Consider the following 23,690-nt stretch of genomic DNA (forward strand, 5'->3'; position numbering starts at 1 on the left):
CATGATCCAAACTCCTGAGAAAAGGTGGCAAAACAAATACTCGGATATGTTCTAAGTGGGTTTAGAAAACTCGTGAACCCTGTCTGAACTTTTATTAGAAGCTCCCACCACTGGCCCATTTGACATTAGAACAAGGAAAGCATTATTTATAATGGCATGTGTGAAATCTCAGAGGGGGTCTTGGAAACATTAGAGTGAAAAATCTGTCCCAAAGAGACTGCAAGTGTAAAATAAATGATCAGATGGGAAAACATGTAAATCAAAATTTGAATCCTTTTTTTTTTCCTCCGTTAAAGGACACAGGAGCCTTTTCTTTGGCTATGAGCAACACAGGACAGAGAACCTGTGAGAGAAGTGGTTGTAATGAGAGGTGCCCTACAGTACCGGTCACTGCAGAGGGAGGACGTGACCGCCCTCTGTGGGAAACCAGTAGTGTTGACTCTTCTTATTGTATCTAGAATGGCTGCTTCCCACTGAGAGAATAAGATAATAAAGGCTCCAGAGAAAGAAGCAACACCTAGAAATAATGTAGTGCGTTAAAATTCATAAAGAGCCCTCACAAATATTGTCTGCTTGAGTATTTAGCTTATGATAACCCTGCTGCTGCTGCGTCGCTTCAGTTGTGTCTGACTCTGTGCAACTCCATAAACGGTAGCCCACCAGGCTCCTCCGTCCCTGGGATTCTCCAGGCAAGAACACTGGAGTGGGTTGCCATTTCCTTCTCCAATCCATGATAGTGAAAAGTGAAAGGGAAGTCGCTCAGTTTTGTCCGACTCTTAGTGACCCCATGGACTGCAGCTCACCAGGCTCCTCCATCCATGGGATTTTCCAGGCAAAAGTATTGGAGTGGGGTGCCATTGCCTTCTCCTTATGATAACCCTAGGAGGTATATATTCTTTGTTACCCACATTTTATAGTTGAAAAAACTAGGACACAGAGAGGTTTGGCAACTGGTTAAGTTTATCCAGCTAGGAAATAGTATATGGAGTAGTATGTATTGGAGCCCAGCATTTCATTTGTCGCATGTGGGTTAGTTCCCAGACCAGGGATCAAACCTGTGCCCCTTGCAGTGAAAGTGCAGGGTCTTAACTACTGGACCACCAGGGAATTCCCTATTTTGCTTTTTAAGTGCAGGGTCTTAACCACTGGACCACCAGGGAATTCCCTATTTTGCTTTTTAAATTGAAGTATACTTGACATATAGCGTTCTATTTGTCTGGTGGTTTAGTTGCTTATTTATGCCTGACTCTTGCAACCCCAAGACTGTAGCCTACCAGGCTCCTCTGTCCATGGGATTTCCCAGGTAAGAATACTGGAGTGGGTTGCCATTTCCTTCTCCAGGGGATCTTCCTGACCCAGGAACTGAACCCTGGTCTCCTGCATTGCAGGCAGCCTCCGGCATTGCAGCAGATTCTTTACTGACTGAGCCACCAGGGAAGCCCTTCTATACTTATACAACATAACTAATTGATGTACTGCAAAATGGTCACCACAGAATAAATCTAGTTAATAGTTGTCTACTTAATATAGGTCAAATTTGTTTGTTGTTGTGAGGAAAACTCTCAGGATCTACTTTCAAATATGCAATATAGTATTATTTACTATAGTCACCATGCTGTACATTGTACCCCCAGGACTTATTTTACAGCTGGAAGTCTGGACCTTTTGGCCCCCATCTAAAGTCATGAGTTGAGTATTGTCCACTGCACCACAGCTGGGAACACACAAAGAATACAAAAGCTGCCATCTTCATAGTTTAATGTGTCCCAAAGTGGGATTTTTACTGTCTAGTTCTAGGAATGTATGTAAGTGGCTCTTTCTCTCTCTTTCTCCCCTACAAAACACATTTAAATTAATTCAGTTCACTAAGTTAAACGAAGTTAAATCTATTCTTTCTGCCAAACTCCTGGGACACTTCAAGGGAATTCTGTTCATTGTGGATCTCCAAGAAATAAGGAGGGTTACAGATCATGGTATATTTGACACCTCTGACCTAGGAACACATGTGGAGAGAGTGTGTGTGTGTGTATGTGTGTGTGTGTGTGTGCACACTCAGTTGTGTCCAACTCTTTGCAACTCCATGGACTCTAGCCCTCCAGGCTCTGCTGTCCATGGAATTTTCCAGGCAAGAATACTGGCCATTTGCTCCTCCAGGAGATCTTCTCCACCCAGGGAATGAACCCATGTCTCCTGCACTGGCAGGCGGGTTGTTTACCACTGTGCCACCTGGGAAGACCCTGACCTAAGAGCAGGTGTGGAGAGCTAGCTCTTAATACTTTGAGGGTGAAGTAGCCAAAAGAACACCACATTGGTCCATAATTATGGATGTTATGGATATTATGGAGAAGACAGGATTTCCCTGTCTTCTCTTTACTGCTGCTGCTGCTAAGTCGCATCAGTCGTGTCTGACTCTAGTGACCCCATGGACTGCAGCCTACCAGGCTCCTCCGTCCAAGGGATTTTCCAGGCAAGAGTACTGGAATTGCTACCAGCAACTGCCATTACTACCACAGATCAACTATTCATTGGATGTATTCTTGCCTGGAGAATCCCATGGACAGGGGAATCTGGCAGGCTACAATCAATGGGATCACAAAGAGTCAGACACAACTGAAGCAACTGAGCATGCATTATCTGATTTCAACATTTTTCTAATTCTAATTTCAATAATTTCTCTATCCCCATACAAGATAGAATTATGTCTTTTCACTAAAAAGCTAGGCAGAGACCTCTCACTCCATGTCACTCTGTACCACGTAGCTCCCCACACTGCCTCCCACATTGGTGCTGGGGTGTGGGCTGCCAGCACCTGGGGGCCCATACCAGCTTGGTGTCCCAGTGTTTGTAAGTATCTAAAACTGTTGGTAGATTTCCTTCCCAAAGTCCTGGGTACATGGGGTTTCAGGGTTGCAGAGCTGAGTGGATATCCATCAGCCAGAAACATGCCCACGTGGCTGTCCCACTATGACTACCAGCATCCCTTCTGCTCAACCTGGGTTGTACAGGTTGTGTTTTGGACATCAACCCTGGTGGTGAGTACCATTATCACTTACAGGCATGTCCAGGCAGCTCCATGAGGGAAATCAGTGTCATTTACCAGTGACTGCCTGCCCCTGCAGAAGGAGGAAAGAGTGATGAAATTGAAATCTGATGGAAGGCAACAAGCCCACACTCAGCACCTGAACTTTGGATGCATTTAAACCCTGAAGAGTGAAACTACAGGGGCACCCTAACCCTGTGCCGGCAAGTTACGTCTCCGCTTGTCACACCCGTATTTTTCGTACAGAGAAAGGAGGGCACCCTTTCACATGTGCGCTTTCTTTGCTAATAAGAGCATCATTTGAAATTACCAACAAATTAGACATCTCTGACACTCTCCACTCCTTGGACTTCAGAGTGGAGCAGCATTTTTTAGGCACTGTTAGTCCATTTTCTTCCCTTAATGAGTCAGAAATGAGAATTATTATTGTTGTTGCTTGGTTGTGTCAGACTCTTTTCGACCCCACGGACTGCAGCACTTCAGGCCTCCCTGTCCTTTACTATCTCCTGGAGTTTGCTCAAAGTCATGTCCATCGAGCCAGTGATGCCACCCAATCATCTCATCCTCTGTTGTCCCCTTCTCCTTCTAACTTCAGTCTTTCCCAACATCAGGGTCTTTTCCAGAGTCAACTCTTTACATCAGGTGGCCAAAGTATTGGAGCTTCAGCTTCAGCATCAGTCCTTCCAATGAATATTCAGGGTTAATTTTCTTTAGGATTGACTGATTTAATCTCCTTGCTGTCCAAGGGACACTGAGAATTGTAATTGGGCAGAAACTCTATGTGGCATTGGTCTCAGAACTCAGGGGCTGGCAGTTGTCGGGGGAGTCTAATTCCTGAAGTCCTATGAATGCAACCACTGCCCCAGTGTCCGCTTGGCATTTGGGCAGGTAGTGCTGGGGTTCACCAGCATGAAAAGTGGGACCTGCACCCACAGGCCGATGGTGCATAAATCTGATCTCGGTTCAAAAATCAGATAGCCTTGATGGGCTATAAGCCTATACATGGAATTCTTACTTTTTCTCCAGGAAGTAGGAAATAATAAATCTCTTTGGTCAAAGTTTTCTTCACCTGTGCTAATGCTGTTGCCGTGTAATGCCTCAGCCTTGGCGTTTTTACTAAAATGGGCTTTTCAAAACCCATATTTGTCTCTGAGTTTAAGCTTGCACTCCTCATTGCACTGCGGGCCAATAATCGAGATATGAGTCGTTGGGGCAAGGAATAAGCACTTTATTCAGAAGGCCAGCAGACCAAGAAGATGGCAGGCTCATGCCCCAAAGAGCCGTCTTGCCTGAGTTAGAATTCAGACTTTTTTATACTAAGAGGGGAGGGGATAAAGTCAAGCATTTCCTGGTTCCCATCTGCCTCTGGAGGGGTGTGTTAAATTCTTCCTCCCAGCAGTGGAGGAAGGGCCTGGTCGGGATGTTTCCTGTGAATTAAACAAAGGTATTTTAGCTTAATGCTCATTAGCTGGGAAGCAGGATTCCCAGAGATGGGCCATTACATATAATTTAAGCTTATACGCAGCATCCCTTTAGTGATTAACTTGTAATAGAATACAAAATGTTCTTCCCTATTACGTACTTACCAATTTACTTTTGTAAATCACTTCAGTTGAAGTGCCATAGTAAAGTCTTGAACTCAAAGACCTGATTTCTTTGTGTCCATAGCAACCTGAACCTCAGTTGCCTCATCTGTAAAATGGGAATAATCATTTCAGCCCTGACCATTGCTGGGTTGTGACAAGGATGTTCAAGACAGCTCTGTGTGATCTCCTGACAGTTTAAAGCATAAGGAAGCTGTGGCTTTGCTAAGGAAACAGAGTCCCTTGGTGGGTCATTTTGGATCCTGAACCCTCATTATCTTGGCCAAAGTTATCTTGTTAATTAGACAATCAAGTCATTCTCATACCAGAAAGTATGTGCATTTGTGTTTTATACAAGATGAATATCCACCCAGTCACCATCTCTGCCCCTATATAGTTTTGAGAAAGAGAATTGCAAACAGTATGAGAAAAAATACTTTGACCACTCTTTGCCCTCTGTCTCTGTTGCTTGAGATGATAAATTGTATTTCCCTTATGCCTTATAAACAGTTAAAATTAATAAATACAAATAAAGGGAAAAAATGCACCCCATCTCCCTTCCACACTTTTTCCCCTGATGATGGGAACTTGGTTTTCAGGTGACTGATGCCGTCCTGCTTACCCCTTTTCTGCCAGGTTGGTGGCCACACAATGCTGCCCATTCGCTGGATGCCCCCAGAGAGCATCATGTACAGGAAGTTCACCACCGAAAGTGACGTCTGGAGCCTGGGGGTCGTGTTGTGGGAGATCTTCACGTACGGGAAACAGCCCTGGTACCAGCTGTCGAACAACGAGGTGCGTGTGTGGTGAGCAGCACCAAGATGCCTGGAGGACTAACACTGAAAGATATCCCTGGGCTGGAAGTCAGGAAATGCTCTCCTGTGGCGTCCCTGTGGCTTTGTTGGGAGCAGCACCTCCCCATGGCCTGCCATGTACCTAAGTATCATGGTCACTCTCCAAACGTAAGAGTCTGGAAAGAGAAAAGCACAGCATTTGCTGATGTGCCTGTGATTCTCTGGCGCGGGGATCCAGGAGTCATTCCGTGCTGTTCATCTAGGAAATTGATAGCAGATGTGGCATTTTGGCACCCTGAGAGTCCAGCTAGCTTTTTGGTATTATTCCAAGAAGCTTTCAAACTTCTCTCCTTTTTTGCACATTTCACTGGTACATTACTTCTAGTGAAAAACTCAAGCATTTTGTTTTTCTTTTCTAATCCTTTTGCAATTATGTCTATATTTAAACATTACTTCTTGGTCAGGCACCTCACTTCTTCAGGTCCAAGTCTGTCTTTTATCCAATGCCATTATCCAAAATGACTGCTAATTTCTGTACCCTGGGACTCCCTGGCACAAAAGTGACCCTGGTTCCATCTCAGGCCAGTACAACTGAAACCCATTGGAATTCCAGGGTGTGGTTTGGGAGGGTTCCATCTAGATAAATTATTTCTCCACCACTTTGGTGAAATCAGTGTGACTTGAAAAATGGATATGAACCCATCAAGTTAATCATGATATGCAAACCTAGAACAATTGTCCTCTTCCTTCTGAAAAAAAAAAAAAGAAAGAAACACTAAGTGGGTTTCTTTAAAGTAACCCTCTCTTTGCACTGACATTTATTGCATCCACATTGTTTTTCTTCTGGTCTGACCCTGTCTCTGTGCTCTACTCCATCCAGGTGATAGAATGCATCACTCAGGGCCGAGTCCTGCAGCGACCTCGAACATGCCCCCAGGAAGTCTACGAGCTGATGCTGGGGTGCTGGCAGCGAGAGCCCCATATGAGGAAGAACATCAAGGGCATCCACACCCTCCTTCAGAACTTAGCCAAGGCATCCCCAGTCTACCTGGATATTCTAGGGTAGGGTCCATTCCCCAGACCAGTCCTTCCCAAAGCACTTCCTCAGTTGGGCCGAGAGGATGAACGTCTTTTAACTGCCGCTCGATGCCATCAATCCGCTGTTCTTTGCTCTGACAGTATTAACAACAAAGACACCGAGAAGCTTTCCGAGGGAAGCAACGTGTACTTCTCCACCTGTAGACACAGTATGGACTTCTTTTTAGCATTCTCTTTCTCTCTTTCCATCTCCCTTGGTTTATTCCCTAGTTTGGGGGGTTTTTTTCCCTTTATTTTTTGTCTTCCTTGCTTTACAACCTCACCTTTTCTTTTTTAATCAATCTGGCTTCTGCATTACTATTAACTCTGCATAGACAAAGGCCTTAACAAACCTAATTTGTTATATCAGCAGACACTCCAGTTTGCCCACCACAACTAACAATGCCTTGTTGTATTCCTGCCTTTGATGTGGATGAAAAAAAGGGAAAACAAATATTTGACTTAAACTTTGTCACTTTTGCTGTACAGACACCGAGAGTTTCTATGGATTCACTTCTATTTATTTATTATTATTATTACTGTTCTTATTGTTTTGGGATGACTTAAGCCTGTGTATGAAAAAGGAAAACTTGTGTTCAATTTGGGAAGCCTTTATCTATGGGAGATTAAGACCAGAGAGAAAGAAGATTTATTATAAACCACAGTATGGGAAGAACAAAGACAACCATTGGAATCTACTGGCGTCAGTTTCAACTTAAGAAAACCCAGCCACTGGTAGCTGGGAGGAATGTATCGGGCACCTTCCCCCAAGGACCTTTCTGAGGAGTATAAAGACTGTTGAACTCTGTGCCATGGACTATTCTTTTCCCATCACCGGAAATGCTAGAGTGTAGTACAGAGAAAATATGGCTTCTGGGAGGCAAGATGGCACACAACACGTTCCGACAGTCTCATCTTGTAGGCCATGGTGATGGCACTGGTTTGTTTTGCCGAGTGTTATCCACGGAGCCTTTGTCAAGTTGAGGTGGATTCTCGTCCAGAGATCATTTCAGGGTCAGATGGGAAAGCCAAGGACTTGGAAAAGAGAGGACAAGCTCTAAACTCGGAGGCAAGTTTCTCTTACACTGAACTTTACAGACAGCACTTCCTTCGACCCCTGCCCTCCACCCCACCCATCCATCCAACTGTGCAAGCAACACTGTGCATGGTCTTCGTCAATTAATACCTTGTGTGCATAAACTACCACTCCAGACATCGTGCCCCGATATGTAGAGCAGATCCGTAAAAGGTATAACTTAAATAATTATGGGAAGCTAATTGAATTCATCAGCTGAGTATAAATGTCTCTGGGTCATATGGTGGTGATGGGTTGTTAACAAATACGGACCCTGAAACTTGGATATCCTCAATGACATCCCACTCACTGTGGGGCTGGGGGAAGGAGAAAATCAACCCCCAAGGGAGAGGAAACCTCGCCCACCCTGGGGGTATCACAGGCATTGATGTTCAGTGTACACAGGCTGAGACCTTGCTCTGGGCTCTGGTTGGGAGAGTGGTTTCATTCTAAATGTACTCCATTGTCAATAAGCCGTTTTGTTCTTTTCACTGCATTTTAAAAAAGTAAAAATTAGGCACAGCATACCAATGGGGGGCTATGCCCAGACTGAGCTTTGGAGGTGTGCTTCTGGGCATAGTCACAGGTTTTGCAAAAAGAGGTTGTAAATTTAAATAGAAATTTACAGTGACCTGGGTGATCACTTATACCAAGGAAGAAAATTTTTTCTGTTCCTCAAGAAAACTTGCTACCCTCTGTGAGGGGAATTTTGCTAACTTGGCATCTTTATAATACGAGCCAGATTGAAAGGGAGTGATTTGAATTCAACTTAGGTCATTTTATTTCATGTTTGTTTCTGAAGGTGCAAGTGCTCTGTTTAGGTTTTGCTTGTGCCCTTAATTACTGGAGCACCTTATTTTCCATTATAGGCATTGAAAGCCAGTTCTCAAAAAATCAAAAGTATCCGTTAACAGAGAACGAAAGGAAACCCAGTAGTATCTGCTGTCGAATGAAGGGGGTTGGACAAGACAAACCCCATAGTCCTTTCAAGTTCTGCACTGGCCTGTGAGACATGGGAGCTGAATTGTTGTTCTCTTGGTTGGTGACAAAAAACCCTCCAGAACACACATAATAATATAATGAAAGCCATATCTCCATGATATATACCTGCATGTATATATCCTATTAAGGACCCACAGTACTGTTAAAACACTGTGGCACCCTGTGAAGCAGTAAGAAGAGGCAGGTTTGTATCAAACTTCTCTAGATTTCATCAGCAATGACCTGAAAACCTCCACAGGTTTGTCATTCTGTGCAACTGGCCAGCTGCTCTGGGGGAAGAAGCTGCAAGTTACTTGTTTGATTTTAACAGAGAGCCAAGGAGGTAATACTCGAAGGGTTCAGATTAAAGGAGGGCTGTGCAGTTTTGGAACAAGGATTTGTTTAAAGCAGATGAGAGGAGGGAAGCATTCCCCTCCCTTTCAGTGTTGTGTTTTCCTCTGAAGGAAAAAAGCAAAAAAAAAAAAATTTTCCTTACCTTCTGACTCCCTCAAGGTCTTGAAATGAAAGGTTCTATGCAAGTGCAAAGTTTTATAGTTATTTATATTGCTGCTTATTATTAATTTTTTTCCTCTGTTGTCTCAAGAGTATGTACTGACCGCAGAGACGTCTCACATTGAAAGGATCCCAGATTGCTTTTAAAGTAGCCGAACGAAACACAAACCATCTTCGAGTCTGCACCCTTGTTCCTCCAGAATCCTCTCTTCTCGTGCTTATAATGTTAAGAAAAGGGCCAACCTAATTCAGCAGCGCAAAGGTCACAGAATGGGGCCTACCATCAGATGCATTAAAAATGACAAGAGCGGTGACAAACCCAGTTCTCTAGCCTGAACTTGGCCTGACAGTTGTTTCCATTTATACATTGTTCATAGTTTCCCAAGCATTTTTTTTCACATACGGTGACAAATTATTCCCATTTTTTAGAGGTGAGGAAATTGAAACTTGGAGAAGTTAAATGACATGCTAGAACTCTCCAGGCACCCCTGGGACTTAATCTAAGTACTCTTGACTCTGAAGTTCATGATTTGGTCCACGAGAGACTCTCATATATAAACAAACTGTATGAAAGAGAAAGCTGGCCAACAAATTCATGAAGTAGGATATGAAATTAGAAGAGCAAAATGAATTATGTGAGATGCAAGCAGCTGAGATCTCATGATATATAACCATGTTCATAGCTTCAGATAAACCTTTGCACACTGAACCAATGTCATAATCAGGCTTATTTAGGAAACATTTTGAACTAGGCTATAAAAGATGATATCAGAATTCACATTATGTGTTCACATCAGCGCTCCCTGTGATATTTCCACGTATTTATATGTGTGTTATAAATACTTGATTTATACATAGACAAACGCACGTGTATAGTGTGTTTGTGAGCTTATGTATAAATTTATAGGCACACAGTAATAGACATAATTATGAGTAGGGTGCAATATGAATAATTTGCTTAAAATCTGCTGAATAACCAAAACCTTTTTAATGTCATGTTGCTGGTAGTGCTTCCCTTCTCCATGTGGCTAGGACCCCATTACACTTTTCAACTCTGTGCAGTACTGCATGGGTGGGAGACATATTTAAGATAATGCGCTTCCCATACCAACTGAATCGAAGCCATCCCACTTCATTGAGTCCTTTTTTCTGGCTCTTTGCAAAGGAAAATGCAGCTGGAAATAGACCTCCTTATGTAAAGTTCCAGAAAAGGAAAATTTATTTTTTTTTAATCCTTTTGCACATTTATTTGTATTATGCTCACCTGTCCCACTGAAACCCCTTTACACTTGTTTTCAGAGGCCAAGCACTCCAGAAGAGCACTGGAGTGTAGGGAACCCAGTGTCCTGAAGGCCAGTGGTGAGATCCAAGACCCCTCTGCAAGGTGAATTCCCACATCCTAGCGGAACACAAGAGACAACGGTATACAACGCTGGCCTTTGCAAAGAACCGTGACGACAGGGTCCCCTGGTCAGGAATAGACTTCTTTTTCTTTTTTTTAAGCTTTTCCCTTTTTACATTGGACCGTCTATAATACCAATAACATTAAATCATGTATCTAATTAAATAAATGACTACAGACACACATAGCCTCAATTCTCTTGCTCTTTCTTTCCCTTTTTTCCCCCATTTGAGGACTTTTTGTTTCCCATGATGAGCTTCAGTTTGGTCCTATATATCACTGTTACAGAAAATCTCATGGGGGGAATGCCAGAGACCCAACTCCTCAGATGGCTAAGTGAGCAGTTAAAGCAGTTTCTTCCCAATTCGTGATGGTAGGGTGCAGAGACTCTGAGGTTGAGACAGCAAATGATATTCTAACACATCCACAGTGGGACGGACTTGGATAGAAATATGAAGGGGTATGTTCTTGTTGTCAGGGCTGGAATGGATCACTGCTGCTATAAGTCAAAGGTTCTCGAATATCCTTAGTTTTTGTATTTTTTTTCCTTTTTTTCTTTTACCTTTATTTATTTATGTATTTATTTATTTATATATAGCTTTGCTCCATTCATCACAGACACAAAGAGAAGCAAAAAAATAAATAAAATAATATATATATATATGTATATGTGTTGCAGGCAAAACACTGTGAATTTCACAAGAGCAACCAAGCAACTCTTTGCCATCTTAACATTCGTCTCAAGAGACGCAATGGGAAAACATGAGATGCCATTTTTTTTAGTCTATGCATTTTAGGCCAGGTCTGTGTTTATTTCTTTGGTCTGTACCTTAATGAAAATGATCCTGAGTGAAGGCTGAATGTTCAACATACTGGAGGAGCAAGCAAAATAAAAGCTGCTAATTGCCACAGGTTTGAATTGGGAGAAAAAAAAATAATTGAAGAAAATGAAATGTAAAGGCCTGCATCTTGCAGATTGTATGTCTTACTGTAAAAATGTATAAAACTCCTGGAAGTGTTTCAATATGAGGTCTTTGAATTAAATGTGGATTTTAAATATATAATCCCTGGGCAAATGACTAAATTATGGTGAAATACTGTTCCTTGCATTCATTGATCATTATCTATCCCTCACAAATCTGCCTAGAGATGCAGTCTCTGGATCTGCTTCTGTACATGGAGAGATGTTTGTATATATCCGGGCCATATCTACACACACACACACATTTCAACATCTAAAGATATATTGCCCCTTAAATTGTGACCTGGTATTTGAAACTCTCTTTTCATTTGCTTTATTTTCCTTTTAATGTGACGTCTCTGTACTGATACTTACTGGTTCTTGTTTTGCAATCTTTTTGGAGGTCCATTGCTTTATTAAGACCCACTGCATCTTGGCTGATTTCAAAGTGACACCAGAATATCAGTGCTTAAAAAAACAACAAAAAAAAGTTTTGTTTGTAAATTATGTGACCAGCTTCTCTCAACCTGACATGGAAAGTCTCTTGTACTACACTGTATTTAATAAAAATGATGTCTTACAATAAATAACATCCTCCAAAAGAGACACTAAAAGTGACATGATTACTAGAATTTTCACAAGGCATGGTGTGCTCTTTGTCTGTCTGTCTGGCTGTCTGTATTTTAGGTAAGGTCACTGCAGGTACCTGCCATTTTCATCAGTTGAAGCAGTGAGAGTAAAAGATTCCCCCTGGCTCACCCTTCCATAACCTGACATTTTTAACTTTGATCTTGGATAACTAGAACATCTCTGTCCAATCGAACTTTCTGCACTGATTGAAGTATTTTATCTGCACTGTCCAATAGGGCTAGTGGGCACTTGACATGTGGTGAGTGGGTCTAAGAGCTGAATTTTAAATTTCATTTCATTTCAATTACTTTACATTTAAAGAGTCACATGTGTCTCGAGACTACCATGTGAAACAGCATGGAACAAGCAGATAGAATCACCAGGATTTCTAACAGACCAAACCTAAGAAGCTTACCATAAGAGAAACGTTGTGTATTGTGGTCTAGGATTGGGGCAGCTCTGAGAATCGTAAGGATTCAGGAAGAGAAGTAGCCAGATGGAAATTTTCACATCTTCTCAGCCTCTCCGTTAACCAGTGTTTCCTAAATTAAAGGTGAAGGAAGATAAAAGAAGGGTGGTTTCATGGAGATCTGGCAGCCCATCTTTTCCTGGCCATCAGCACAGTCCACTCACACTTGTATTTCTCAGCATCTCACGGTCGTATTCCCCACTGTCTGACCACTGCCTGTCTATCTCCTCTGAGATGCACAGAAGGCACCTGGGCAGCATTCCTACTGGAGGCTTCAGGAATGCAGTTTGACAGCCCTGTCCTTAAATCATACTCCTCAGGAGCTTTGTCCATGAAAATGCCTCTCACTGGTTCAGATATATGTTCCTGGAGTGAAAAAGACACAACCAGGTTAAAAGTCAGCAGAGACTTGGGGAATTCAAAGCCATGGGGGGAGGCAATAACTTGTCCAAACATCCCAATAGGAACGCGTGTCGTCGCTGCAGCATTGAAGTATAGATCCCACTCAGAGAAACAGCATTACAGACTGCAGGGTAAACCACTGAGGCCCTGGCCAGTCATAACCCATTTGGATTATTAAAGATCCACACCTTTACCAGACAGTGTTTTTATATCCCTATTATTTGTATATTTATAATTGGCGAGTAAAAGTATTAGTCGCTCAGTCCTGTCTGACTCTTTGCAACCCCATGGACTGTACCCCAACCCAGGCTCCTCTGTTCTCCAGGCAAGAACACTAGTGTGGGTAGCCATTCCCTTCTCTGGGGGATCTTTTCAACCCAGGGATCGAACCCGGGTCTCCTGCTTAGCAGGCAGATTCTTTACCATCTGAGCCACTAAGGAAGCCCCAATAATCAGTTTAAATTCCAAACCTAAAGTCAAACTTTTCAGAGCCCTCATCTCCTGGTTTGTAGACCCCATCCCATTTTCTCCCTCAAATACACACCTTTAGTTCACCCTTGAGGAAGCATAACTGCTTGGCTGGGAACATGACTTCCGAAGTATTGTGGCTAACAACCTCATTCAAACAGGTGTCCTAACCTTTAGAACAAATTGACTAACAAAACCAGTGCTCAGTGCATGCCAGGGTGTTATGTATGTGTGTTAGTTTCCTGGTTTTCCTGTAACAAATGGCCACCAACTGAGTGGTTTAAAACAACACAAATGTCTTGTCTTTCAGTCCTGGAGGCAGGAAATCTGAACCTGTGGTGTGGGTGGGGCCACGCTCCCTCTGGACACACTCAGGGAGACTGTCCTTTACTGTTCCAGCCTCTGGGGGCTCCAGGTATTCCTTGTGGCCACATCACTCCAATCTCTGCCTCAGCGGCCTCCTTGCCTCCTCCTCTGTGTGTCTGTTTTATAAGGATACATATGGCTACCTTTAAGACCCACCCAGATAATCTAGGAACAACTCTTCCTTGCTCTTTTTTGCCTTATCAGATCAGGTTCCCAGGTTCCAGGAACGACTATGTGGGCATATCCTTTTGGAGGCCTCCCTCTAAACCTCTCCAGTATGGTAACTCACCCAGCTCTTACATCAACCCTGAGAGGTGGGTACTATTATTATCCCCAGTTACAGGTGAGAAAACTAAGGCACTGTGACTTAAGGAACTGCCAAAAAATTAGAACAAAAGAAATGGACCAGCAAATGTAGTAATTACTATTTGCCAGAGAAGTAGTCATTTAATCCCCCAACAAGGGAGAAACTCATGAGGTCCCACTCCAGGCAACAGGCAGAATAGAAATGCAGGCACCTGGCTGGTTCCCCGAGGTCCGCAGCTGGAGTTTGGCCTAGCCACGTGTCATGGTGCTTAGGGTCTGGGCTCCAGGCCCCTCAGAGACTGCTGAAAGCAATTCAACATCCCAGCCCTGTTACGGATGGAGTTATGAAGGGGGCTGATGCCAAGATTCCAGGTTCCAGGCGACTAGAGAGTTTCTAGGAAGTTAAACCTGGAGTGTAAAGATTTGGGTCATTAGGGATGGGGTAAGAATTTGGCATGAAGCCAAAGCCCAAATCTGGCATGGTCTTTGGGATGCTTTCCTGGACCCACTGCTCCTTAACCCCCTTCATACCACTCATGAGCTTCAGGAGGGTGAGCCTGCAGTGGAGACGGTTGCCTAGCAACCAGGTTCTGAGGCCTGCAGTATGCGAGACTACCTCTCTGCAAATCTGGCCATTTCCCCCATGTCAGCTCTCCCACAGTTAGAGCTATATGAGAGCTAAAGACCCCATCTCTCCTGCCTTCTACAGGTGGTATTTTACAATGAATGCCAGGCTCACACCAAATTCATCCAACAAGCCATGATTTATTATTGACTATGCGGTTGGTGGGCTATAGTCCATGGGGTGGCAGAGTCAGACACAACTGAGTGTCTGAGCATATATAAAATGCAATGTGGGCCCAGAAACTTCCCTTCCCTGACCTTACATGGAAGTCACAGATGCAATGATGTGCTAATGCCAAGACCAGCCTGACCTCTGTTCAGGTGACGTGGGGGTGGGATGGGGGGAGACACGGTGGAAGACCCAGGGAGTTCTGGTCACTGAAAGCTGCATTCCTGGCATTAGAGACCTGGGCTCTGCCAGATTCTTCTGCCTCCTTCGTGTAGGAACAACGACACTTATCCAACACTTAGAATAAATCCTCAGTCTTCAGAATCAATCACTTCATGTACATACAAAAATCTGCCACTTCCCTTATCCTCATTAGCAAACAGCCTGGTATTGATAATAGCATGTTAAATACCAATTAACTACTTCAATCACTTCTCACATGGGCACCACTATTCATCTATAGGACATCTATTTTTCATTAGATAGATCATGATATCTAATCACTTTTAGTATTACTATATAGGTTGTATTTGTATACACACATCATGTTGTATTGTTGTTTAGTCACTCAGCTGTGTTTGACACTTCCATGACTCATGGACTGTAGCCTGCTAGGCTTCTCTTTCCATGGGATTTTCCATGGAAGAATACTGGAGTGGGTTGCCATGTCCTTCTCCAGGGGATCTTTCTGACGCAGTGATCAAACCTGTGTATCAAACCTGTATCTCCCACATTGCAAGCTGATTCTTTACTGCTGAGCCACCAGGCAAAGCCCTAAAGTCACACAGATACTATAACAACCTGCCTACCAACAACTACAACCTCTCCTTCTATAGCAGGTACATATGGATTTGTAGATACCAGCCTAAGTGTGGGAAATGCCACTACTTCATTTTGTTTATATCAGGCTACATTTGACTCAAGTCCGCATCCTGCAGGAGCAAAACCAATCTCAGAAATTACTGGGGGTGCCCTCCCTTCCTAGGGTATCCTTTAAATCTCAAGATTCATCGACACCCAGGAAATACAAGAAGGGCTTCCCATTTACCTTCCATCACAATCCAGTGATTCTTATGCCAGAAATGAGAGCTCTGCCTCTAGGACAGATGTCCTCCAACATACTATAGCCACCTCGAGGGCCACCACCTCCTGACACTTGATCCACAAGGTATGATGACTATCTACTCTCAAATTGAGTGACAGGCCTTAATTTGGCTTTTAGTTTCCTTTGGCTTGTGGAGATTTTTCTGTTTTTTCCATTTGGTTATATTTTATCAGGCATGTGTATGTGAACAAGACAGAAGCTTTCTGTACTTGTTTTGTGCTCCATCTTCCTGGAAATCTCAACACTTTCTTCCTTCATTTAGGTACGGATTCTTTTCACATGGCCCTATTTTTCTGGCAACAGCAGTTCTTGCTGTAGATCAGAATCACTTGGAGAACTTTGAAAAATGCAAAAGCCAAAGCCTCACCCTGAAAGAATTAGTTGCTATTAGTCTGAGTTGGACAAGTTGGACAAGAAACTGTTTGGCTTTTATGCATGTGTGTGTGTTTGTGTAAACTCTCTAATTGTTCTAATGTGTAACTAATGTGGAGAACTGTTATTCTAGAGAATGATAAGATTCAGCATCAGAATTTCAACCATCCAAATAGAAACATCTGAGTACTTGACTCCAACAGAAAATGGGTCAGACCAAGAAGGGCCTAGAACTGTCACGAATGCTGGACAGAACACTAGATAGATTTGAAAAGCAGATCATCAATGTCCAAGGAGTTAAGTAGTAAATTACATGTTCTCTCTTCCTGCAAAGCTCCGTGGAGACCCATTATGGCCCTGTATTGAAAGCAATCAATCAATCAGTCCTGATCAACTGAAAGGCTGGGCTCCAGCTCCCCATAATGGCAGAAGAAGATGGTGGTTCTCCAACCACGGGTTCTGATGAAGAACACCCAGCTGCTAGCTTACCGTAACAAGCAGGGCAACCACAAGGCTTGGACTCAGCCTGTGACCATGAAACTGGAGCTGTCTGGATACACTGGAGCTCAAGTTCTGCCACATTGCTATTAAACACTAGCATGAGACCATTACAGGTGAGAGGCCAGCACTTCCTTAATCATGCAAATTTTAAGTCCCCCAGCCCCAGGGATGATAGTTATTTTTGTTCAAATTCAGCCAGATCTGGGGACTTTTCTAGTGTAGACTTTAAAAAAGTACTTTGAAAAGTTGTATCATACTTTCTTAGTTTGGGACAAAGAAGACCTTTCTGGATTTAGGGTAGAGGGGTGATTATGGATCAGAATGTCTTTCCTGGAGCTCCTGGAGCATCACAGATTCACAGGGTTGGAGGGGGCACAGAGGGCAGTCCCATGGACATCCTTGCCTGGGGGGCCAGTCCCAGTGAAAGGGAATTCATTTGAACACCTCCTCCTGCTTTGCCCTGCTCCAGCCTACCCCCTCTCCCCCTAGGCCATTTGCATTTTACAAAATTTCCTAAGCAAGCACTTCCTGGTGCTGAACTGACATCTGCCTCCCATGGGCTCAGATCTCCTGGGAATGCACAGAATGACTCTCATTCATTATTACTTGGCACCCTTTTATGACTCCCTTGTGCTCTTCCTCCCACATCCATCCCCCTACAGAAAACTTTGGAATGTTTGCCAAATACCCAAGACAAAAGGAGAAGGAACTCAGCTCTGCCTGGTAAAGCTAATGCCCAGCCCGCAAGTCCCATTTTCCCTCCCTTGTTCTCCAGGTTTCAACTCACTCTTGGCACAAGGAGAAAGCAACTTCTAACAGGATCAGAAAGACTTAAAGTGAGGTGTGGCTCCTCCTCCCCACTTACTGGTGATGTCAAGACAGCTAACACTCCTCACAGCCCTCAAAATAGAGGTCCATCCAAAACCTCCCAGGATGCTCTTGAAAACAAGGAAAATGAGGGGGTCTGGATGTTCCCAGAGACAGCGAGCTTTAGTGTCTCTAATGAGAAAAAAAAAAAAAAAAAAAGGTGAAAGCATTGCTTATTTGCCTGCTCAGCCAAGGGTGGGGGATATTTGCTAACCTAAAGATAGGCGTAATTTTTTTTGTTTTGGCTCAGGAACATCTGCTTGTATAGTGATCAGGCACTAGCACTCATTAACACAGGAAGTAAAGTGTCTGAGGTTTGTGTCACTGGGAGTGCTCGAGAACACAGTAAGACAGACACTCATGGGAGTGATTTAAGAGCAGTTTTCACACTGGGCAAAGGTTCAGCCTGTGAGAAGGTCTAGTACCCAGGGGCTGTGGTTGTTGAGAATTCAGTCATCCATAGTAATTAAGGGTCCCTCTCCCCGAAACTGCGGGGATGACATTGACCATGGATATGTGCCATGTGAATCAATACCTAATGAGGGCTTGGTGGCAGAATCATCTCAGAAAATGCCTGCTGAATAAATGAATAAATTTCTCAGGCACACAGTGAAAAGAATGCAGAACATTCTGTGCACCCTTTCTACGTTCCAAAGTTCATTTACATGTATAATTTTGTTTCCTAACATTCCTCTGAGGATTGGAGCATGGGCTTTCCCCCCATTTTACAGAGAAGGGTCTGGTCATGGTCCCAGGAGTTGAAAGTAGGAAAGATAAGAGTCAGAACTAGAAAGTGAGTTTCCTAATTCCTGATAGAATTTTACAACACTTAATCACCCAGCCAGTGACTGTAAGGAAAACTCAGTGACTGTAAGGAAAACTCCCTAGATTCTAAGTTCTCATTTATAAGATCAGGATATAATTTCAATATATCCTGAACCCCTTACCTCCTTCCATCCTCCTCCCTTGGTTTTAAAAAAAAAAGTGATGCTGTTAAAAGTGAATTTTTGAACACGTTAAGTGTATGGAAAGTGTAACAAAAAGGAAAATAATACAATTTAAATGTCACTTACTTCGTTTGCAAATCTACACAGCAACAAATAATTTGAATCAATATTGGAAAAATACAAAATGCAGAAATCATTCACATAATTAATAGGAAAGATCGAAAACCTTCACAAAGCAATGGTATGACCTCGTCCCTTGGCTCTGGGGAGAAGGTGGGACTAGATGTAGATAAATATGTGAAATGTACACTGGGGATGGACTATCTCAACCGTGTAGGGTCACAGGTGATGAAACTAAGGCACAGAAAGATAATGAACAGTCTTGCAGCTCTTAGGAGCAGTGCTAAGTCTCATTACTTTGTTTCCCAACTTCCAGACATCCTCAGCTGTGGGCCCTGATGTTCCATTTCTTTGACTCCCTGCAGCTGAAGGAGGCATTTTCATCACAGCGGCCTAGGTGCATGTGTGCATGGGTCTATGTCCACAGCCTGCCTATTTCTAACGCCCGCTCCCTGCCCCACAAAATGAGGTTCAACAACTATAATCCAGCACTGCAAAGGATGTGCATTTATATTTTAAGTGCATACAAAATAAAGTATTTCTCCTAGCCTTGCTGTGTCAATAAGAGCAAAAACTAAACCACATTACTCTCCAGATTTTAGTTGTCACTACCAATTTCCAGATTCTGCTTAGGAGAGCAGTCTCAAATAAGAAAACTGAAGATAAGAAAGAATCTGGGGAAGCTGTAAACAGCTGCCAACTTCCGTCCCCAACGTGGGTCCTCCCCTCCTCCCCCTCTGCTGCAGTCCTGGCTTTTGGAACCCGCTGCCCTCTGGGGACACAGTCCGCCCTCCACCATCCTACCTACTAGCTCCGCATCTCTCTCACGTCTTTTTAAAAAGATATTTTGGGAAGCAGCACACGCACATCCAGAGACCAATTACTCAATCTCCCAGCAAGTATGGAGATGATGGAAGTATAGCCCTTTGGTTTCCTAGCAACAGCGTGGGGGGAGGCTGGAAAGCGAGCTGGTTGCCCAGCACCACCTTGCGTAGAAGGCATTTGCGCATTTGGCTTTTGTTGTCTTTGACGGCCATTTCTAAAAACGGGCTCTGTATTCTTGGGGGGATTTTAGGCACTTAAGTTATTCTTTTAAAAGCTCTCTGCTGACATCCACAGGTCCTATAATTAACATCTCAAGTCCTAACAGGCCGGAAGTGTTCTGTCACCCCTAAAAATACAAAGCCCCATGTTGGTCTTCTTCCTATGGTTTATTAAGAATTTCTCCAGTTCCCTAGTTCCTCCATGACCTCTCTCACCTTTACACATATTCATCCCAGATGTGGATAATCAGCACTATTTTTTTTTATCCAAGTTGTGAACTCTACCCTGTAGAAAAATCATAAGATTACCATCAGTGGACATCTTAGTCAGTTTGCTTTTTAATCTATAAAGATTTCTACACCTGTTGTCTCAATGCCTCCACGGTCCCCAACTCTGCTCCCGGCTCCCCCATAGCAAGGGGAGTGTTTGACAAACTGGAGGAAGAATGGATTAAATAAGGGAGGAAGGCATAGCTAGCATGATAACTGACTCCCCTAAATGGAAATACCCAGGATCCCAAGAGAGAAGACTGTTGAGTGGGAAAGCAGTTGTCTCTGTTGTTTATGGGAGGGGGAGATTTGGGGGAAGAGAAATAAGAAGTAGGATCAGAGAGAAATGTGGGATTCCCATCATCAATAAAAGAAAACTCAGAGAGTGAGAGAGTTGAGGAGAGCTGGGTCAATCCAGGCCCACATCTGTTATTTCTGACCCAAGGACCCCTTAGTCACAGAAACCCTCAAGAGAGTCAAGCCTTCTGGTTGAAGCTTGGGGATAGGGGAGGGCCAATGGGAGTACCAAGGACTGAAATGCTTTAGGGTGTAGGGGGACACCAAGGGTCATGAGGCGGGACACCACATGTTTTGTTGCAGTACTAACAGGATGGGGCACTAAGCTTACCCTTCTGTGGTAAGTTTACAATCACCTCTCAAATATTGGGGATAGGAAGTGATGGCTAATGTGAGAAGTTGGGATTCCTAGATAATCTTACAAATTTTATTTCAGCCAGGTGAGAATCTGTTTCTCTAATAAACAGGGAAATCCCTCCATTTTCCCCCTTCTTCTTGTTTGTGCCCTGGTTCGTTCTCACTGGAGTCAGGAAATACACACAGATGGTACCATTCCCATTAACCTGCCCTCTGGGGCTCATGGCTTCCCAGAGACTTGGTAGGCATCTACTTTTAGTCCTTCTGAGCAGGCTCCAGATAGATGGTGGTCATCTTGCTTCTGGATTGAATTCAAACCTGAATAAGCTAGCTCATGAAGCCATGAGCAGTGGCTAAAACTAGTGGAAAAGGAAAGGCAGTTCTCCCACTGGTGTTGAACCCCAGGATGAGTTCTATGGACTGGTCCATAGCCACCCCTGAACATGTGAACTCCCTTCTACTCCTGGATCCAACTCAGGAGCTAAACCAAGACTGAACTGATAGGCTGAGGGGATCTAGGAAAAGGAAGGAGGATGGGGTAGAGATGGGGAAGGAAGACCTTGACCTGGTCACTGCTTATGCTTTACAGAGTGAGAAATTGAATGGAAGTAATGAGAGACTGTTATTTCTATGCAAAATCCAAAGGGAAATCCTCCAGGGAAAGGAGTTTTGTTCATGTGAGCTTCCTTCTGGTGTCCTTGGTCCCTGCAGACTGGGCTATAGAGAGTCAGCATGGTTTAGGTGCCCACTCACCACAGGAACACTGAGATCTGCTGGTTCTACAGAGAAGGGAGACTCAGGCAGACTCCTCCCCATCTCCTCCCTGCACCAGCTTCAGGGGGAACCTGACATTAGGGCACCTGTGCCTTCCAAGGTCTTCCATGTATAGAAGTGGCAACAGAATCCTGGTTTGGTGAAGCCCCTGAGCTATCTAAGGGCAGATTCAGGGCCACATCTCAGGGCGGTGGAGTCAAGGCAAATCCTCTAAAGACACCCTGGTTCTCTAAAGGCTGAACACCAGCTTGTATTTTTTCCCTAAAACTGTGAGCCTAACCCAAAGGCAGAGCCAGAGAAGTTGACAGGGGGGTGCTAAGAGACTGTGAAAATAGACTTCCTTCCACCCTTTTGCTCAGATCCAGTTTGATGTCCAGTAAATCCCATGATTTGCCTCTCAGAACTTCCCAACTTTGTGGATGAAAACACTCAGGAGCAAAACATGATTCTCCAAATTGTTATTTTTGAGCCTACTGAGGTTGATTCTTTATTTCATCACTTATCTGAAGTTCTGCATGTACAAGTTTGGCTCTGACACAGGCCTTTGTCAGGAGCCCAGTTACCATGGCAGTGCCTCCAAAATAGAACAAGTCCAACACACATCAATAGACGGCACAATAAATAGAATGAGTACTACTTACAATACACAATTCTGTTTCCACTGGGTAGTAATTTGTGCGGAGAGTTGAAAATAACTACACCTCCCCCCTTCATTTAATTAAAGGAAAACAATTCCACAAATCGGAAATGTGCAGTGTTTATATCAGAGTGGAACTCAAGCGGCTATGTGATTAAGAGGCCAGGATTGTGGTTGAATTTTCAGGGGAAAACTTAGTGCATTAAAGCCAGGGCCATTCAGTGAAGCGCTCTCTCCTAAAACCCAACTTACAACGTGATTTGGTTTGAGGCACTAATTGTGAACTAAGAGTGTATGTAAGAAACATAGAACATTTTTTCGCAATAGTAGGGAGAGCATTTTTCTCCATTTACTCATGGCCATCTGGTTTTCTCCTATTGTCCCATGATACTCTTACATATCATGCTTTGGATCAAAAATTATGTAAGCACCATTATTATTAGAGCTTCCCTGGTGGCTCAGTGATAAGTAATTGGCCTATCAATGGAGGAGATGCAGGAGTTGCAAGTTTGATCCCTGGATAGAGAAGATCCCTTGGAGGAGGGCACAGCAACCCACTTCAGCATTCTTGCCTGGAAAATCCCACAGACAGAGCCTGGTGGGCTACTGTCCATGGAATCAATAAGAGTCAGATACGACTTAGTGACTAAACAACAACAACACTTATTATAGGTAACTGCAGGGTCTAGGAGGCTGTTGGGAGACCCCTTTGGAAAATCTGTGAAACTCACTGAGAAAGAAGATAGCCATCTTTTCAGTTGATAAGTCAGTGAATACAGCATAGTTTGTGTGGTTTCTAGGTAAATACGTGTCTCAGGGTCTCCAATCTCTCAGGCTCTCTCTGGGTGGCTCTTGATCTGAGTAAGCAGTTTGACCTGGAGGAGAGTGTGCTGCCTTTGAATTCAGACAGGAATGGATTCCACAACCAACTTTTTTGCTCATCTAGTGGAAGTCCCTTATACTTGGCTTTATTGATGTTTAAAATGGGGATAACCCTCTCTACTTTAATTTGGTTAGTGACACTGAATGATTTGTAGGCACAAGGATCTAGCAAAATGTCTGGTCTATTGGAGGAAATGATCATCAGTGTCCTTTTCTTTTTCTTACAACAGGAGTAGCTACCATGGTAGGCTTCCCAGGCATGGCCTTTGAAGTCGCTCTGAACCTGAGAGTGATAGAACCCTGGACAAGTTCATTAACTTCTGAGACTTCCTGCCTCAACTCTTAAAGGTAGGCACCATTGAAAACATCTCACAGGGTACTGTGAACAATAGCAGAAATGACACATGCAAGTCACCCAGCATAGATCGTGACACTGGGCGGACATTTGTCACAGGTCAGTTTCCTTGGGATGCAAATGCTGGGTTGGAGATCAGCATGTAAGATGTTTATTAAACAGCGCTCTTGGGATGAATGCTTATGGATGAGAAGAGAAGGAAGCAGGATTGAGAAAGTAAAAGAGGTTCAACATAGTTGACTTGACAACTTGATACCAAGTGGCCATTTTGCCTCATGCCAATACTAAGAGCTCATTATTGGC

The 23,690-nt window shown here is 43.6% G+C and overlaps 1 protein-coding gene and 1 long non-coding RNA gene across 9 annotated transcripts in view; one reads left to right on the plus strand and one right to left on the minus strand.

The window, feature by feature from the left end:
- The window catches only part of NTRK2 (neurotrophic receptor tyrosine kinase 2), a 413,238-nt gene extending 401,208 nt beyond the window's left edge, over positions 1-12,030 (plus strand). For 7 of the 8 annotated variants that reach the window (XM_070795052.1, XM_070795054.1, XM_070795053.1 and 4 more), the window contains 2 exons: positions 5,260-5,418; positions 6,298-12,030. In XM_070795052.1, coding sequence (XP_070651153.1) covers positions 5,260-5,418; positions 6,298-6,483 — 345 coding nt within the window. In that variant the 3' untranslated portion in view covers positions 6,484-12,030. The remainder of the gene's footprint in view (positions 1-5,259; positions 5,419-6,297) is intronic. The other variant, XR_011568150.1, reaches the window with a different exon arrangement.
- On the minus strand, positions 11,803-19,690 carry LOC139184604 (uncharacterized). The gene is made up of 3 exons (XR_011568151.1): positions 19,577-19,690; positions 12,472-12,598; positions 11,803-11,894 (listed from the first exon to the last, which is right to left on the minus strand). It is a non-coding gene; the product is annotated as an uncharacterized lncRNA (long non-coding RNA).
- Between the last annotated feature and the right edge of the window lie 4,000 nt (positions 19,691-23,690).

Source organism: Bos indicus, chromosome 8, assembly GCF_029378745.1.
Source record: "Bos indicus isolate NIAB-ARS_2022 breed Sahiwal x Tharparkar chromosome 8, NIAB-ARS_B.indTharparkar_mat_pri_1.0, whole genome shotgun sequence".
Taxonomy (NCBI): domain Eukaryota; kingdom Metazoa; phylum Chordata; class Mammalia; order Artiodactyla; family Bovidae; genus Bos; species Bos indicus.